We start from the raw sequence: 19,004 nt of genomic DNA, 5'->3' as shown, positions 1-19,004 counted from the left end.
TAATGAAAAAATCTGTCATATTACCATGTACCATTTGCCATTATGAACTTAAATTTATTTATACACAGTTGGCCTTGTTAGAAAGAGACATTAATTGTCAAAATAAGCTGTGTATGTAGATGGTTTTTATTTTTTGAGTAACCAAACTTCTGAAATGCTTTCAATGTGCCCATTTCTTTCAATTTAACTTGCATGTGTTTCAAGCATCAAAAAAAGTGGCAACAATATCTTCTTTTTATTTGTATATATATTTATGAGGCTGGATCTTATGGCCTGCTCTTTATTTAGCCTGCTCTGCATTTTGTCTCTGCCTGGCTTCTTGCCCACACAGCTGCCCTTGTGTATGACATTGTCTTAGCTCTTTCACCTACATCTTCTCTAACTGCTTCAGCAGTTGCACGATGTCGGGTATGCTGCACAGCTTTCTAAATATAATATCCCTCTCTGATCTTTGCCTTCAGTTGTTGATCATTTCTTCAGGTTCCTGAACACTTGTTTGTTATTTGAGAAGCTCAAGCAAGCATGAGTTTTCATCTTCTCTTAGCCTGCAAATGGTTTCATAAAAGGGAAATAGCTTAATAACATAAAAACAATTCTACATTCAAACATTACATTTGCAAGTGTGTTCTTTGTGTTATGGTATATAAATGAATTAAGTATGACTTCAGATAAATTTCTGGGGGTGTTAATTTCTTCTCAAAATCCACAAGCAAATATTTTCATAGCTATGTGCTTTGAAAGAGCATTTGCTGTGTGAGCAATAATTCATTAAAAGAATTTCAGAGCTAGAGTTTTCAAGGACTGTAGTTTTTCCCTTGTCTGTGCAATCTTGAACAGACCACTTTGTCAGTCGTATTGTTTCCCCAGCATGAGACCAATTCCTCCACCAACCATACTTTTTGACACGTTATTGTGATGATTATTGCCTGTTAAGCATTTGAAATACTTTATGGGTAGTTCACAATAAGCAACAAATCTAGCCATTCACTTCACAGAAATATTTTGAGGGTAAATTCATATGACACAAAGAGCAAACTTTCTGCACCTTTAGTTGCAAGTTGCATTGTAGAATGGAAGGCCTGGAGTGCTGAGAAGGAAAGCAGGAAGGCTGAAAGAGAAAGCTTCCTTATGTATGGCAAATGGTTTTTGTCCCTGTGTAAATCCCACCTCTTCTCAGCGTATTGCGTGTTCCAGCATTGTAGCAACCTGTTTTAGAAACAAGGCAATAAGATATAATTGACTGATGAATCTTCTCATTTTCATCCATCCTTATGAGGACCTCCATAGATAGGAGAGGGTTTTCGTGGCTTGCAGATGCAAGGTATACACACTACCTGCAACAGTAGCAGACAATTTCTTTCCACAGCTTTGAGCCTGAGGATTCTTATCTTTTGTCTCATGATCAGAAAATGGAAAGTTAGTTACTTCTTATTCTCTCAAAGGGAGTATTACAAAAGAGAGAACCCTAGTAAATGTTTTATTGAAGCAGTGTAGTAGTTATAGGGATATATACTGAAATAATGGTTCTTTCCTTTAAACCTGGTTTAGACTGGACCAGAATATGGTCAAGGAATGAATCCTATCAGTCGTTTGGCTCAGATCCAACAGGCCAAAAAGGAGAAGGAGCCAGAGTATGTTCTTCTTTCAGAGAGAGGAATGCCTCGCCGTCGAGAATTTGTTATGCAGGTATCATTTGCTGTCACGTTAGAAATAATGGCCTTGCTGTGTTTTGTTCAAACTCAAGCAGAATGGGGCATAATATGAAGTGGATATCCCTCTGTTTAGCTTTCTGCCTTGCTGTCAAGTGTACAGGAATAGTATGAAATACAGTATCAGAAAGCCTGTCTAAACTTTCTTCTTTCTCTTAGTGAAACAATTGGCAATTTAGTTATATGCCCTCTAGATTCTTTTCATGTAGCGGTGTTGCATTTTTTTATACTCTTGTTTTTATTTCACCTGATTGTTATTGTCTTTATCCCTGATAGTTCATGATTTATTTACTTTTACTTGTCTTTTTTGGAAAAGAAAAAAAAAATATTGGTGTGGTGTTGATTAGAGGATTGCAATAGTACCTAGTATTCTGAAATATGGGTATTAATATTTCCATATTACCAGGTTGACTTTAAAAAATAGTGTTGTAAATGTGTTCAGATTTCCAGTTTCTTTGTGACTTTTTTTATCTCTGAAATACAACAAAGAAAACCAAGCACATGTTTTAGACTGTCCTCTGCCTGGACTTAATACTGAAACAGTAGATGATTAATGTTCCTTTCATATTTAAATTAAGAACACATACAAAGATTTGATACAACTGTGGTATTTTTTTAGATAGCACAACAGCAGATTCAGAAAGGTTAGGAACAGGAAAGGATTCTGTATTATTATGTTTTCACTCAAGGGTAATTTTGTGCCGGAACAACTCGGAACAGCATACCTCAGCATGTTTTGACTTGTTGTCTACAAACCACACCAAAATGTCACTTCTGATCACAAGCAAAATTTATGATGTTCCAGCATGTCCTTCTCCAGAAAATTAGTTATGTTTTCACTTAAATCTCTAAGTTCCTCCTTCATGTCTATGAAGATAAGCTAGTAATCTTAATCTTCTTGGACCTCAGTGGTCTTTCTTCATGATGTATTATTTTTCTCTCTGAAGGAAAAGAAAATATTGGATTCCTTTTGTTGCAGAATCTTTTTTTGGATTTAAACTTGGATTTTTAACATTTTATGAGACCTGAAAGTATTTGAAAAAGGGTGATCCTATCACAGACAATCTCATTTCCCATGCTTAGACACCCCCATGGGACTGTCCACAGTTGGTAGTTGTTGTGTGAGGCCTCAGAAGAAGAACAGTGTAACACAGCCCAGTATTAGGAAGATGGGCTGGGATTTAGTTTTCTGCTGGAGGAGTGTCAATAATGGCAAAGTCTTCAGTTTGAATAAAAGAGGAATCTTAAAAGCAGTGAATATGTAGAAGATTCCTGTATCTAAGAAGGCTCACGAAAGAGAGTCAGAGAAACTCCACAGGGCAGTTGCTTTGTTGCAAATACTTTTTAACTCCGTTTCCACCCTTTTGTAATATTTTCACACTAAAATTATTCTGCTGTTTCTCCCACCTTCAGGAAGTCTCAGTGGATTCATTATGACATGCAAAAAACCTTATCAGAATAAAAAACCTTCATATAAACTACTTAAACCATGTTTTCATTTAATTTAATTGAATGTGGAAGTAAAATATCCAGAGATAATATGTTCATTTTTATCTGTCACACAAAGAGCAAGTTTAGATGTGATGAAATGGATCCAATTACTTGTCCTAGCTACTAGATAAACAGAAGAAAACCTCTGATGACATTAGTTGGTGTTCTGTTCCCAAAGTTAATTTCAGAAAGCTTTCTCTTTGTAGTCAGGCCTTTAATCCTTGATAGAGGTTATAATAATAGCTAAACCAGTTTTACAGGTCTGAGAAATAGCAACACATTGATTTATTGTGAGCTATGTTATAAATTATCTTTTTTGCCTTGTCCAATTAAAGTCTCTCAATTTTATTGCATGTAAACTTGTAGAAGATTGGCCAATTTCTAATTGTTATTGTCAACTGCATAGAAGATAAGGTTTATATTTCAAGATTATTAGTATTTCTGGCTTAGACAAATCCTTTTGCTTAATGATGTATATAGATGTACTTTGAAGGGATATTCATGACTACTATTTATTTACATCCTCTTCTTAATATTTAGAATTAAGAAGTATTTGAGTAAAGAAGAATTTAAACTTTTAGGAAAATATATATATGATAAGTTGAGGAAAGTGAAGAATTATTGAATGACATAACTACTAAATATCGTTTATTCTTTATTTAGCATTTGTATGCCTGTTTTTACAATTTTTTTAAAGCTCCTTCCAAACTCTTTCAGGTCTTTGACCTCTAGGGTTTTTTTTATTATTCAGATCACCTTGACTATTTTATTATTTTTGATTTTGATTTCCTTTTTTTGACATGACTTTGAAACTGGGCACTATTTTAAGAGACAATTTGGCAAGTAGAAGGGCTTAATGGACTGAGCAAAATACACCTATCAAAGAGCTATGAATATTGCCTAAATGAATAGCAATGAGAGTGCTCATGTCACAAACCAGACACATACAGCTCCTGGAGTTTTAAGAATGGTACCAAAGCCAAGGATTAAGTTGGAGCCGCACATTTTGTGGATATCCATTGCCTACAGTTTGTCCTTATTTTGGGGTTTTAATTTCTCCTAGTGTTATGAAAGGCATCATGTTTGTCAGAAACCCTTTGTGCTATACAGACCACAGGTCCACTGAGCAGCCTTCTTTTCAAGGACTGTTTGGATCAAAGCTTGTCAGGTGTAAGCAGTTCCAGCCCCTGTGTTCCTTGCAGTGCAACAAAGTGGGAGGAACGCAAATGTGGTTTTCATCCTTCTTTAGAAACCACTCTTTTTAAATCTCCAAGTTGCTCTTTGTCTCTCCATTGTTCTGGATACTGTCCTGATGATACTGGGGAGCTGCTGCAGGCAACTCTTCTTCCTAGAGGGAAGAGGAAGTACAGACGCTGGGGCAGTTCCAGCATTAGCAAAGAGTGGGGGAGAGGTTCATGAAGGAGAATGGGGTTGACACAGAGGCTGGTGGAAGAGAGAGCCAACTGTGTGTGCACTGAGATGCAGAAAAATGTAGCTCTTGGGTATGAGTTTAGTGATCTTCTGGAAAATCTAAACAAGCCCTTCTAAGTGAATACTCTAGTCCCCTCTTGCCCTACTTTAGCTTTTTCAAGATCTCATCTTCATCAGAAGAGCTGACAGCTGTTGATAAATCAGCAAGAGTATTATATGGTGATATTAAGGAGTCTTACATTTATTGTGATTATGATCAATATTTTTTTTTAAGGTAAAAGTAGGCAATGACATTACTACTGGAACAGGCCCAAACAAGAAAATAGCTAAAAGAAATGCAGCAGAAGCAATGTTGCTACAGCTTGGATACAAAGCCTCTACTCCTCTTCAAGACCAGACAGAAAAGGTGAGAACCAATTGTTATGATGCCTACACTCTACCCTTGTATATATTTTTTAGCTGTATCAGCTAATCTCTCAGTAAGAATGGAAGCTTAAGCTTGTGCACACCCTGTTTCGGGGAGTTGCTTGTCACAGATTAGCCTTTGTTTAGCTACAGCTCTACAGCTACACTTAGTGCAGCCTCTGCTCCTTTATGAGTAATTAGGAACAGAAACACAGTTCCATAGAATAGTATGTATGCAAAAGTGTACATGAGATTCATGCACCTATTTCTGCTTACAAATCAGGATGAATGTGCCTTTTGCTTTTATTCCATTTTGGGCATCCATGAGAGCCCAAAAGAATAGAAGGAACAGAAAGGAACAACTTTAATAGTTTTCATATACAAAGTAGTAGTCAATGTTTATCTTCCCATCACATGTGCACTAAAAGCATTACAGAAAAATAATGGCCTTTTCATATTTGATGACTGATAAAGAAAATGTGTGTCACTTTTTTTTAATGAAGAAGGAATTGCATTTTAAATTCATATGTCTTGCAAGTATGTATTTCCACTTCAGCTATCTGTAACTTAGCATTCCTCTCCGGTCTTCTGTTCATTGATGATGGGTTTTGTAACCAAAATTGGGTGTTAAAGTTTTGCCTTTTGTGTTCTGAAAGATGTCTGGTAAGGTATTTGACTAAGCTGTGGACCCTAAAGAGTTTCTGTATTATACAGGCTCACTGAATGTATATATTTTGGTAATTACTTATATGTTTACCGTGGCTGCACTAGGTAGCCAACAGAATTTTTTCCTAACCAGGAAAAAATAAATACTGTACTGGTTACTTGGCCCCACCTCCTTCTGTTTTGCTCTCCTTTGAGAGTAGCAGCAATATGTGTGCTGTTCACACTCACCTTCACTATGTTCTTCACTATATGTCTTAGTCATAGACAAGTGTGAAATACTCTAAACAGAGTACTTGGAAGCTGGATGATGTTCCTAGTGAGAACACACTGTGCAGACACAGCCATTTAAAAAAAAGCTTCTGACTGAGTCAAATGATAATTCATTTTCACCAGAATGCTGAGGCTTTTCTGCTGTAGAATATACATTCTATGGTATAAAACTATCAACTTTTCTTCACTGCCAATTTGGCTAAATGGCTTCAATAAAAAACAAGTCAAAACAGAAAAATATTTTTTTTTAAATTCTAATATGAAAACATAAGTTTTCATTCTTTGATTTTAAATTGAACTAATTTTACTCAGTATTTTTCAGAGATAAAGCCTGAAAAAATTCAGCTCACAACGTAGTTGCTTTGGAGAGTTCTACATAGTGGAAACTTGTAGCTACATTGAAATCTTACAAAAAAATTGAGTGGCTAAAAAGGGATGCTGCTGCTTTGTTTCCCTACATTTATTAAGCTCTTGCTTACAAGTGCATCGTCTTTAGAAAATCAGGCTTAATTGCATACTTGCAGATGTAGATATTTTAGGATTGGTAGACTAGCATACAATGGCCTAATATTATTCTGAACACAATGAACAAACATGTTACTGTATCCAAAAAATGTGAAGTACTCAACTTTTATGTAGTGGCAGTGTCATAACAAAATCATAACAAATTTTTATAGCTTTGTTGGGGGTTAAAGACATGAAATATCTAGAGCATCTGGTTTTATCTTCTGTATGTAACAGACTGGACATATTTGGAGATGCACAAGTTAGTTTGTGTAGCTGAAAGAATTTTAACTCTCAAACTAAACTGTGGTGAAGAGGGAAAATAGCCCTTAGATCTCTATAAATTTGAGCATTGCAAAATTCCTTTCATATAAATTGCACAATAAAGATATTCCATTAGAAGATACTTGTTTCAGTGTTAGAATCCAAAATGGGGCCTAGTGTAGATTAGCTGATATATCAGGTTGGCATCTAAATAGATAATTTTCACTTGTATGTTTTTTGATGATGCTAAAAAAAGGTAACTCTTTTTTCCCCTGTGCCCCCTATTCCTCAAGTCCTTTCATTCTATTCCTCCTCCCTTGAAAAATAAGCAAAACCAAATTCAGTGGGTTTTTTTTCCTTAAACGCTGGTACATAAAATGTGACTGTATTTGTTGTTTTAATGGAGACCTAAGAGTGTTATAAGAGCAATGTGTAGTGCTGATGGCAGCACAAGTAATCCAGGTAATGTAAAAAAGTAAAGGCTCTGCCCTTTTCTGTGTTAAAGTGATTCCTGAAAGAAATCTGTAATGGTTGTGCAGGGCCTTGAGGAGAGCAATCTGGAAGTACGCTGGGAGACATTTTGCAGTTGTCAGAATTTTAGCTCTATGGATGAGAATGGAGAGTTGTAATAATTCCTTCATGTTTCCATTTTATGTTTCTTCTTGCCACTTGTATTCTCTTAGAGAGAAGAAAACCAGTGTTGATTGCATTCATGAAAGGCAGCAGTACTAAGGATCACTTATTCATAGAGGAATTCTTGTTAAATTCCTTGTCATGATCAAGTTAATAAACCGTAAAAAAGAAGAATGAGGAAAGTTGGAAATCTTCTCGTATTGTAACAGTGCGCTTGTGCTGGCACCATGTTACAGATGGTCAGGGTGGATTCCTGATAAAACCATGCTGACAAAACCAGCAGTAAATACAAACATGTTTATAGATTTCATATTGCTTATTTATTTGAAGAACTGTTGTCTTCCATATTTTCCACTATTTATATTATGAATAAAACAAGTTTTATGAAGTTAAAGTGCATGGATGTAGGTGACCAGTTTGAAAGCCGAGTGTAATACTTGTCCTCCCTTTCCATCACATATCTCCCATTTTCATTGCATGTTGCCAAGGCCGTAAGCTCTTTGGGATGGACATGATGATGATGAAAAGCAGGGGAACAATCATTTCACTATGCTTTCCATAGTGTGCTTTCCAAGTAAAATATATCATCTAGTAGTCTGTATTATGACATGGTAGTAATCTAAATAGCCTTAATGAACCTTTGAGATGCAGAGGCAGATTTCAGCTGGTTGATTTTCCTTTGCATCTCTTTCACTTTCCAACCCCATCTTCCAGAGCAAATGATTACAACTTTGTCCTGGCATATAGCCTTCTTTGCTGTGAGGTTTTCTGAAATCTGAAAAGGATCATTCATTTCATGTTGATAGAGATGGTTGTCAATAGCTCCTAAGTAATGAGGAAGCTTGGGCTTATTCAGTTTTATACATAGACCTAGAACACTGCCATCTTATTTACTGTGTAAACCTCAGTAATAGCTTCATTTTGAACCTGTGTGTTAATTGTTCCTCTTTTCCATGTCAGAGTAATAGCCAGTATTAAATATAATAAAATTAATTTGAAGACAATTAGCTTTCTCAAAAAATATATTAAAATAATGGAAAATTGCAATAATTTTTGCTTCCACTTCAGTAACTAAATTGATTCCTAACAAGTAAATATTTTAAAATTACACCCAAAGTACTTTAGAGTGTTTATGCATTCCTTCATAGGCAGCTATTAGGATCTTCTTGGTTTAGAATGTAATTTCTCTGTTGTCTGTTTATGTTTTCAGTTGCAAGCTGCTTAAAACATTTAATTTTATTTAAGTCTGATTTGGTAACATATTGAGTTGAACCTAATCCTTGGGGAAACATTTATATTTCAGTGTTAGGCAATAGTTGTTAATGTTTACTCATGAAGGGTACATTACTCAAATAACCTATCTTAGGCAAAAAATAAGATGAGTTAGCAAAATTTTGTGAACAGATGTTCAATGAATCTCAAGTCATCCTTTTTAGTATCTTTCAACTAAATTTATAAACAGGAATGTTCTGTTTAGGGAGCAGTTTGTTCTTTACTTACTTGTCTTCTTCTACCTATTTCAGCTTGGAGAAAACAAAAGTTGGAATGGCCAAAATGTTGGGTTTCCTGAGCCAACAAGTAACAGTAAGTATTGCTTTATAAATTTATATTATATACTTATTTCTCCTTGTCTCTGTATGATTTGGATTATCCAAAACAATTGAAATGTTTTTTGTAAATATTTTAGGGGTTTTGTTTCAACTAGATGAATTAACCCCTTAGAGTCCTGTGTATGAATGTAGGTATGAATGAGTGCAGGAACAAGGAAATTTTTATTTATTCATTGAATCATTTAATCCTTCAGTTTGTAAGGGATTTTAGGTGGCCACCTAAGCTTCTTGCTCAGTACAAGTCAGTACAGAGTTGAGATAAGGTTGCTTATGGCATTTTAACACTTCTCCAGGGACAAAGGTTCCATAGCTTCTCTGGGCAGCCTGTTCCAATGCTTAACTGTCTTCACGTTGATTTTTTTCCTTTTATCCTTGTCAGAACATCTCGTTTGTTTATGACTATCATCTCCTGTTCTTCTGCTATATACCTCGGTAATGTGCCTGGCTCCATCTTTTCTGATCACCTCTTCTTAGGTATTGGAAGGCTGCTATTGGGTCCCAAGAGATTTCCATTATCTAGTAATTTATCTACCTGGACTCTAAAATCACGGCTTAGAGACAAGGATGCTGTGGGAGACATGATGTCAAAATCCTTGCTAAAGCCAAGGTAAATGACATCCACTGCTCTCCCTTCATAAAACCAGCCATTTTATCATGAAAGACACATTCTGTGCCCACAAATAGCTCTAAGAGGACTGCATGATTTTCCCAGGGACCAGAGTGAGGCTGACCAGCCTGCCTTTTTTGATTATAATGCATTTCTCCAGGCATTGGACATTTCTTCTGCTCTCCATTACTTTTTGAAGAGAACAGAGAGTGGCCTCACACTGATGTAAGCTGGTTGACTCAGCAGGCTAAGATATGTCCCATTTAGTCCAATGGATGCACAGGAAGTTCCACCTGAATATGAGGAAGAACTTTACTGTCCAGGTGACCAGGCACTGGAACAGGCTGCCCAGAGAGGTTGTGGAGTCTCCCTCACTGGAGATGTTCAAGAGCCTCCTGGCTGCAATCCTGTGTCATGTGTTCTGGGACGACCCTGCTTGAGCAGGGAAGTTGGACCAGATGAATTACTGTGGTGCCTCCCAACCTGACCCAATCTGCAGTTCTGAGATTTTGTGATTTATATTGGCTGACTTCTTGCTTTTCTCAAGATATCCCTGACTGATGAGGTTCTGCTACTGGTAGTTCCTCTCTTCCTTGAGGTTTGTCTATAAGACACAAAGGCCCAAGAAACCTTGTTGGTGAAAACTGAATTCAATTTCACTGCAACAGGTAAAGAATAGGACAGAACTTGGTGAGTTTGTAACTAGATTTTTGCTGTTTAAGGTGGTAAAGATAATATAAATAGTGCTTTGTTCACTTTTTCATGAGCCCTGGATTTTTCTCTAGAACTGTGTATAGTTTTGAACTTCTTAAGGGTCCCAAACATTATCTCCCTCAACTAAGGATTGTACCAGACATGGACACACACATGAGCTACCTTCTATTTTTTGCCTATATGAAAGACCTGGTCCTAAAAGCAGGTTTTAAGGAGTTGCAGTAGTGTTCCATTATATATGTGGTCTTCCCAGTCACCAGAGGGTGATGCAGAGACCTAAGGAATTATTTGTGCTTCAACTTACCTAACAGTTTGCTAGTGTTCAAAGTGATCTTGGATTCAGCACATGCCATCGTGTTTCCCTGAAAGGAAGGATTCTACAGGATCTAAGACTTCCTATTAATTGCTTCCTTACAGCCCTGTCATCAACCCTCATCAATACTTTTAGATGATTTGTGTTTGTATTGTCCAAATCTCTAAGGACAAGGCCTGTGAAATACCTTCAAATGTGAACATATTAGAGTTTGAGACAGCAGGAAAAGACCTCTAGCTTTTCTCCTGTCCTTGCAGTGTCTTGTAGCAAAGATACTTTTAGATGAAACCACAATCTTCTGTTAAACCAACAAGAAAAAACAATCTCTTTCTCAGGCTGTTCAAGACCACTTCAACATTTATACCTGTAAATCTGAATCTAGAAGGAGAACACAAAGACAAACTCATTCAACAGGAGACAAGATCAACAGAAATTATATTTTAAATCTGTGCTGACCAAATGACTTATTTTTCACAGGTTGACCTGCTCACAGACCTTTTTGCAGCCTGCAGAGCCACAGTACAGAAACAGGTTTTCATGCTGGAACACTTTAGTAATGCACAATGCCTTCATTTCCATTCTTCTGATCTACGAGTCAGAGGAGACAGAGTGAGCATGCCAATAGACATAGAGCATTTGTTCAGAGACCACTGTTCTTAATCTCTTAACCCCTTTTTTTGAGGGTTCCAATCCAGAAGGCAACATTAATAACAAGCAGATGATTAAAGTGTATAATAGAATGTTAAAGGTTTGGAATGAATCTTAAAGATTATCTAGTCCCAATGACTCCTGCCATGTGCAGGGACACCTTCCACGAGACCAGGTTGCTCAAGTCCTTATTCAGCCTGACTTCGAACACTGCCAGGGTGTTTTGAATAAACGAAATCACTTTTGTGCACCTGTAAAGTGCAGGGTTTTTAAAGGCAGTTCCAAACAAGGTCCACACTTTGAGATCAAAAATGTCACATCCTTTCAGGTATGGATATACTAGTTTATTTTTAAGAACAGCCCTTGTTTGTAGGTGAATTTACTCTTGAAGTTGAATTTACTCTTGAAGTTTTTTACAGCATTTTTTTATGTTAGGAAATTTTGAAAAAGGGAAAATGGAGCCCTTTTGTATCCTTCTTGGAAGAGAAATGTACAGTTTGCATTTCTTGTTACCATAAACCTAACTTTCAGTGGTCTTGAAAATCTGAGGCTCAGAGATTGCTACATCTACCATTTGGCAGCTTTTATTCATATTTCCAGTAATTTTATTCCAGGAAAACAATTGTGTCCTGCTAGGGCAGGGTATTGTGCATCAGTTTCCTTTTGCAGACAGATAGTCTTTCTTTGTGTGCATAAAGCACTGTGTTTCCATCTGAGTCAAATAAAACTGGAATGGTAAAGGGAATTTGTATACTTCAGCACAACAGAAAACAAAAATCATAACAGTTCTGTATTTTAGTACAGTTGAAGAACAGATTTTGTTGTGCTCTTACTATGTAGTTTGGTTTTGCTGAGGACTGCCCTACAGTCTGTATCCTCCTAATTACTAGCTCAATATATATTTAGTATTCCCTATTAAATAGTCTTGAAAATTAACTTCTCGTGCTGCCCTCTGTCATGTTACTCTTGTATTTGCCACTCATGTGGCAAACCTCACTTCTGTTCCTCCTACTCACTGGCAAAGCTTCTTCCCACAGGTTTACTTCTTTACCTTTTCTCTTCATTTCACAACTTCAAAGAAAGATGAAACACAAACCTATTTGTTTCTTAGTTTGGGATATCTTTGGTATTCTTCATGTGTGAAATGGCAAGAACGTTGACTGAGGTTTTTTCCCTTATGCTTCTGAAAGAGACTGTGAGCAGACCAGAAGCATTTGCAGCCTATTCAGAAGATGTTTGCTGTAAACAGAATCTCATTTATCTCTCTTAATTTAAGCAGTTATCAACAGAGACAAAATATGCAACAAAAAAACAATCCTATTACAAAGTGCATTTTCATGGGAACATGTTTTTGTTTTGTATTTCTGGATGGGGTAATCACAAACATCATACAGGGTGTATTCTAGGAGAAGCTGTAGCTAGCTATGAAGAACAATATAAAAATAAAAGTGAAACGCGACAGTGCTTTTAAATATTATAATTCAAACAGGGAAAAAAATTACCATAACTGTTTTTGCATGTTTCCCAACCTCAATTTTCCATCATATAGTTTTCCTTTACCTATTCCCAACAATTTTGGGAGTCACAGAGTACTGAAAAACTGATAATTAAAAAGAAATACATTCAGAGCAACCCTACCTCTCTGTAAAGGACAGACTCTTTGTTTTTCTTGCCTAACATTTTATTACTAGGGATTCGTGCATGACTTTACAGTCTTTGTTCTTCAGAGTACATCTGCTCCTGCTGTTTGTTCACCACCTGAAATCATAACCATTTGTTTGTGACATCACAATTAGTTACTGTGAAGATGATTAGATTGTCACCAACAGATGATTATGATTTCAGATGGTAAATGAGCAGCAGGAGCAGATGATCTCCTAAGGAACAAAGATACTTGATCTCACACAATTGTTCTCAGTGACAAAAACAAAAAAAGAAAAAGGAGAGAAAAAAGCAAATAGATATTCTGAAGAATTTCTTAAGTCTTTGATGAGAAAATTTGATTTTTCTGTAAATAACATTTATTTTAGTATTTTTAAAAGTCTACTTCAATATTAGATTAAGAAATATAAATTAAGAAATATAAAAAATATAAAAAGATGTGGTGTTATTGTAAGCTCTAAATGTCTGGGTACATTCAGATCCTTACTTAGATGTTTCTTCACCAGCTTTTTGGAGAAAATAAATGCAACATAAATTATGTATTTATGAAATTTTACATACTAATAATCTTCACTTTGAAGGAAACAAAATTTATGTGAACTTTGTAGTTCTGGCCCCCAATACTTTCAGAAAGACATTTTTTTATAGTCCTCTATATGGTTTTCAACTGGGGATTTTGGTGAAGACTTCCAGTAGGTAATTTAAGACTCCTGTGTTTCCTTGAGCAGGAACAGAAGTCTACAGTTCGGGAATAAAGTTTTTTTTTGTAATTTGGGAATTTTTAATTGGAATTTATGTGTGTTATATTTTGCTAAAATATGTAATCCTTTTGGGTATATTTCAAAGGTGATTTACAGTGGATTGTATGCATTTTTACTCGGTAAGTACAGCTGTTGCATTGGACTTGGCTTCTGAATTGCTTCCAAATTTACTCAATTTTTTCAATTATAATGCATTCTTGCTAGGAGTTACATTGATACCTCACTAAATGTTTGCTGAATTATTTGCCATTCTGACTAGAAACCACAGTAAGAGGGATTAACAACACCACTTATTTGGTGAAAGGCCACAGATCAGTAGTTTTCCATCTGTTCATTTTTATATTTTTGTTCTGTTTTGTGGGGATTTTTTAGCTAACACATTGTCAGGTGAGCATTATACCATCAGTGGAGCAATTTCTTCAGCTGAGCCATTTGTACCCACTTTATATGTCTCACAGCCTTGTCTAGAGCCTCTTATCACAGTTGGTTATGTTTAAATAATACCTTGCCTCTGTAACTGCTGAGTTGATTTGGTAATTTTCTAATTAAATTTTCTTTCTAACTGAAGACATGGGAAAATTAAATTTCGAAGTAGAGGAGATTTGTTCAATTTTGTTTCTTTCCTGTTTTACTGAAGCTAGGAAATCCGTGCTGTATTTGGCATTATTAATAACTGATGTGTTATTTTTCAGTTTCATCTAGCAATGAAAGTAATTTTATCTGTCATAATACTAATTAAATGCAGCTTGCATATATTTTTTAAATAGTTGAAGAAAATTCTAAAACACCTAATATTAAAAAGCATATTAAAAAAACAGGGAAGGGAGTGTTATCTTTTCCTTGCTGTTTTGAGAACCAGTGACACAAGAGCCAAATTAGCATTTTTGTGTGTGAGTGGGATTTGGGCTCAGCTCTGGAGTGTAAGATGACAACTGCAAGTGATCCTTCTCCTTTTCCCACATTTCCCCTTTTGAGATGCTCATGTAAGTGCTTAAAGTTCTGCAAACTTTGTGTCTTCAGAGGTGACGATTTCTTTGCTGAGTTTAGAGTACAATGTGTATTTATAAAGAGCCTAGTGTTTCAAGCATGTGCCCAGAGCATTGGAGACTTAGTTTCCTTCTTCAGCAGAAGGAGAATATTCATGGAGTGCAGAGTATTCTGGAAAATGGCAGCTGTCTTCTGGAGATGCCTATCTAATATGATTTGCAACCAAAAAAGGAAAAAATCAAATGCTTTTAAAATATAGGGAATTCACAGGGAAGGAGCAATCTAAAGTAATCATGACTGTAGTTTGTCTGTTGATTGAAACTCTTGTGAATGAAAGTGCAGATGTGTATTCAGGTGTTCTCTGGCTGGTTTACAGATATTCTGCCTATTTTAGACACAGGTGAAAATAAAGAGTTGCAAGAAACCTGCTCCCTGGTTCTTGAATAGTATTGATTGTGCGTATGTAAGAAATATAGACTTGGGCTGTGAGGTCTGTGATTTGGGTGCCCTCTGGCTGAGAAGGAACTTGAGTCACCTGTCTGGGAGACTGCTTAGCCATTAAGCTTTTGATGTATAAAATGTATAAAGAGGAAGCAGCCATCATGACAAGAGACAGCCAGCTCTCTGGGTAGAGATAATTTCAGATAATGTATCCTTTTGTTTTTACCTCTCCTAAAATGCTCATATGAATTACATTTATTCAAGGTTGCTAGTCTCTTCCTTTGAAAAAATCTGCACATGAAGTAGAAATGCAGAGCTCTTTTTTGATGTTAACTCTCAAATTCAAATTTAATCATGTAGTTATGCAAAGTATCTACATTTGGTTTTCTGTCTTCAGGTGAGAAAATGGAGCAGTATCACATAATTCACCTCAGTACAGTGTTACTCTAAATACTTTCACTTTTCTGGAGTCTTTTCTCCTTTTCTTACTCCCCGCTAGCCTGGAACCCACCATGTACCTCACCCTTAGTCTAGGATAATAACATCCTTTAAAAATTGAATCTCCTGAACTGAGACTTTGTTGCTGCCAGAACTAAAACTTAATTCTCCACTCTTTCCTCCATCCTCTTTCAACATCAAATACCGCTTTCTCCTCCTCTGATTTCCTCTTCACTTATACGTATGCTGTGCTTGTTGATGGCGCCCTTGCCCTTCTTAGCTTCAGCAACCTCTCCTTCGTTGTCTAGTAGATTTCCTCATGCTTTCATCTCTTCTCTGTGTGGGTCAGGCCTTTGTTTTCATCATCAGTGTTCTTATTTCCCTCCTAATCTGTTAATGAATAGTCTTGCCTGCACAAGTTGCCTCCAGTTGCACTTAGGCACTCTCCTAAATTGCTTTACCCCCACAAACATCACTTTCTTGCAGCTTTTACAAGCACCTTGGTCTGCCAGCTCACTAGCTTGATTTGTTCCTGCTCCAAATTTGCTGATCCTCTTTACTGATAAGAATGCTGACCTTCCTTCTGTATTTTTCTGAACCTGCTCAATCTTAATCTTGGTTATGTGGTACATGGACGTATTGCTGGGAAATTATGATGCAGAAATTATCGTGTAAAACTTATGCTATAGATGTTTCATATGTCTGTTGGATTATTTCATAGAATATCCTGTAGAAAGTCCCCACTGCAAACACTATGTCTTATTTTTACCAAAATCTTAGTTTTCAAGCAGGATTTAAGCTGAATTCAAAGGACTTTCCTCACATGAGTTAAATGCCAAATGCTACAGAAATGCATACAATTTAAGTCCTGCGATACTGCAGTTTCTGTTTTGGCTATACAGAAAATAGTCCAGTGAAATTAGGGATATCAAGACCTGATTTCATGAAGAACTAAATAGTATTTACTTCAGTATCACAGTTATTTTAAGGTTAAACAAACTAGTATTTTAATGAGTGGCTTTATATAACATCAGTTTGTTGAACTTCATGTAGACGAGATCTTTTGATTGAAAGACATTGTGTAATGACAAAACATTTTTTCATGTCTGAATATTGCAGTAGCTGGTGATTTAGAAATACCACGGATAGCTGTGTTAAGTAGGTAATGATTGCAGCTTGGTATTTCAAGCCAAGATTGTGTGTAGACAATTGCTGAGAACGTAATGGCCATACTATTTGCCTGTTCAATTGTTTGACTGACCTTTTCTGAGTTCCTACTGAGGTAATAAAATTTGAAAATATTCTAGTATATAAATAGCCTTTTACAGTGAGTGGAGTATAAAACCATAATTTCTTTTTATTATAATATTTACATTTTTCAGTCTTGTTATTGAAGTAGTTATTTGGTTTTGTAAATTCTCTTTTTCTTGATGTCAGTAGATTTGTAATGGGCCATATTTTAGGGTATGTTGAGAACCTGCCAGTTCTAGAGAGTAGTTGCATTTGAGTATCCCCCATGCCTCTTAGGTTCTTGTCCATTTTATTGTACAAAACGGAGAAGTCAGGATTAGATCCAGTTCTAACTTTTCCTTCTTACTGCCTTATTACAAGATTTTTCCCTGTGCTCAATGTACCACATTATAAGAAGGCTTTATTCAATGTGACTACAGATAGCATAATCTGAACGAAAGCTTTTTGATGATCATCTATCAAGTATTTTATTCAGTTCCAAAACTACTGATTATTTCTTTATGAACAGTCTTTTCTTCATCTAGCGATGGGTTATTTCAAATACCAGGGTGCTAAACTTAATTTATGAGCATGTTATATACAGAATTATACCATGGTTTACTGTGCATCATTGCACAAGACATGAAAACACTCCTTCATGCCATGTCCCATACCACTGGTTGTAGTACAGGGAAGAGCATATGCTCTTCAGCCCTGTCAGGGGAAGTCATATTGCAGCTGGCACTGCTTCTGGCACATGAACAAGCATAGCTTGGATAAGCGAGAACTTAGGGAGAAAACTGTATTCTCCAAGGAAGAATAAAGTTGTGGTTTAGACCAAGTATGAACATGAAAAGTCAGTGAGTGACCCTAAACCAGAGAAGTCATTAAGTGCAGGCAGAGGAAGAGAATCCCTACAGTACTGATCAAATATGGAAGAGAAAATTAGCACTGACATATATATATATGTATGTGCAGGTTGACAACACAAGCCTGATTCTGTAGGCCATCTTGTGGAGTTGAATGAGGAAATTGAAATCTCAACTTTTCATGTTTTCTGATCTTCCTGACAGAAACAGAAAATTGGAAATAGGACACCTGTGTAGACTCTAATACCTGTGAGTGTGTAGGCAATGCTGTCATCTCTCTCAACTTTTCTTAATTTAGTAGCTCACTGCTGTAGGGTAACTCATCACTGTTCCTGTATCAGCAAATTCCATTTTTTCAGAGTCTTATTACTTTGAGGCTTGTTCAGTAATATTGCCAGTTGTTCTTCTTCACCCCCTTCCCTATGCAGACAGTTCTTCTAATTGTTAGTTTTGTTTACCACAAACTCCAGGCAAACTCTACCTTTAGTAGAAATGTCCCCCTGTCTTCCCAGCCAAGGGGACACTGTAGAGAAAGGGTTAGGGGTAAAAATAACATCACGCAAACAGAACTTTTGGACGCTGCCTCTGTTATGGCTGCTGTGAAAAAAGGTGCAATCAAAGCACTGAGATTACATTTCCAGGGGAAGGCTTGTGAGGGATAGTCAGGCCATTTTGTATCTTATTCATACATTTGCCTTGGAGTCTAAGCTGTTTTGCAGTTATCTAGTATGTGACAGCAAAAGTAGACAATGGAAGATGAAGAAATTTATTCTTAGGTAAGAGGCGTCTTTCGTGTGTTTTCACAGACTTCAGAAGATTGTGAGAGACTGCTAACAATTACTGCCAACGATGAATAAGACATGTTTTTTAAATGTTAATGATTACATTGCATAGCTAGCCTGCATATTTTTGTAGCACATTTGCCCACAGGTTTAAATAATATAAATGGAAATTATTTTAACATGTTTCATAAATGTACCTCTAAGTTAATGTCCAGCAGAAGGTACAGTGCTGTTGGTCTATTATAGATCCTGTGACTCCTAATCATTATGATTCCTCCTGTGGAGTATGGAGAAATTAGTATGGGATAAGTATTTAGCAGACACAAAAGTCCAAGGTTTTTTTCTTAGCTGAAAAATAACAAGAGTGACAATGTTTACCTGGAGATGTTCTCCTGCAATGCATAAAGGTGTTAGAGGATAGTATTTCTTTCTCCCATGCTCTTTAATCAACTGATTATTAGGAGACTAATTAAGATAATTTCTGAAGGGTTCTTTTGTTCTTGCACTTAATCCTCTGTTGTTGTTGTATCCCTTGTCATTTGATAACTTTACTACTGTAACTAAATATA

General features: G+C 36.3%; 1 protein-coding gene across 6 annotated transcripts in view; it reads left to right on the top strand.

The window, feature by feature from the left end:
* The window catches only part of STAU2 (staufen double-stranded RNA binding protein 2), a 171,372-nt gene that overhangs the window by 64,198 nt on the left and 88,170 nt on the right, over window positions 1–19,004 (top strand). For all 6 annotated transcript variants that reach the window (XM_069004942.1, XM_069004938.1, XM_069004939.1 and 3 more), the window contains 3 exons: window positions 1,549–1,686; window positions 4,906–5,037; window positions 8,897–8,957. In XM_069004942.1, coding sequence (XP_068861043.1) covers window positions 1,549–1,686; window positions 4,906–5,037; window positions 8,897–8,957 — 331 coding nt within the window. The remainder of the gene's footprint in view (window positions 1–1,548; window positions 1,687–4,905; window positions 5,038–8,896; window positions 8,958–19,004) is intronic.

This window comes from Aphelocoma coerulescens, chromosome 2, assembly GCF_041296385.1.
Source record: "Aphelocoma coerulescens isolate FSJ_1873_10779 chromosome 2, UR_Acoe_1.0, whole genome shotgun sequence".
In the NCBI taxonomy this organism is placed as follows: domain Eukaryota; kingdom Metazoa; phylum Chordata; class Aves; order Passeriformes; family Corvidae; genus Aphelocoma; species Aphelocoma coerulescens.
The sequence above is the reverse complement of the archived record's forward strand: the minus strand, read 5'-3'. Positions and strand labels throughout refer to the sequence as shown.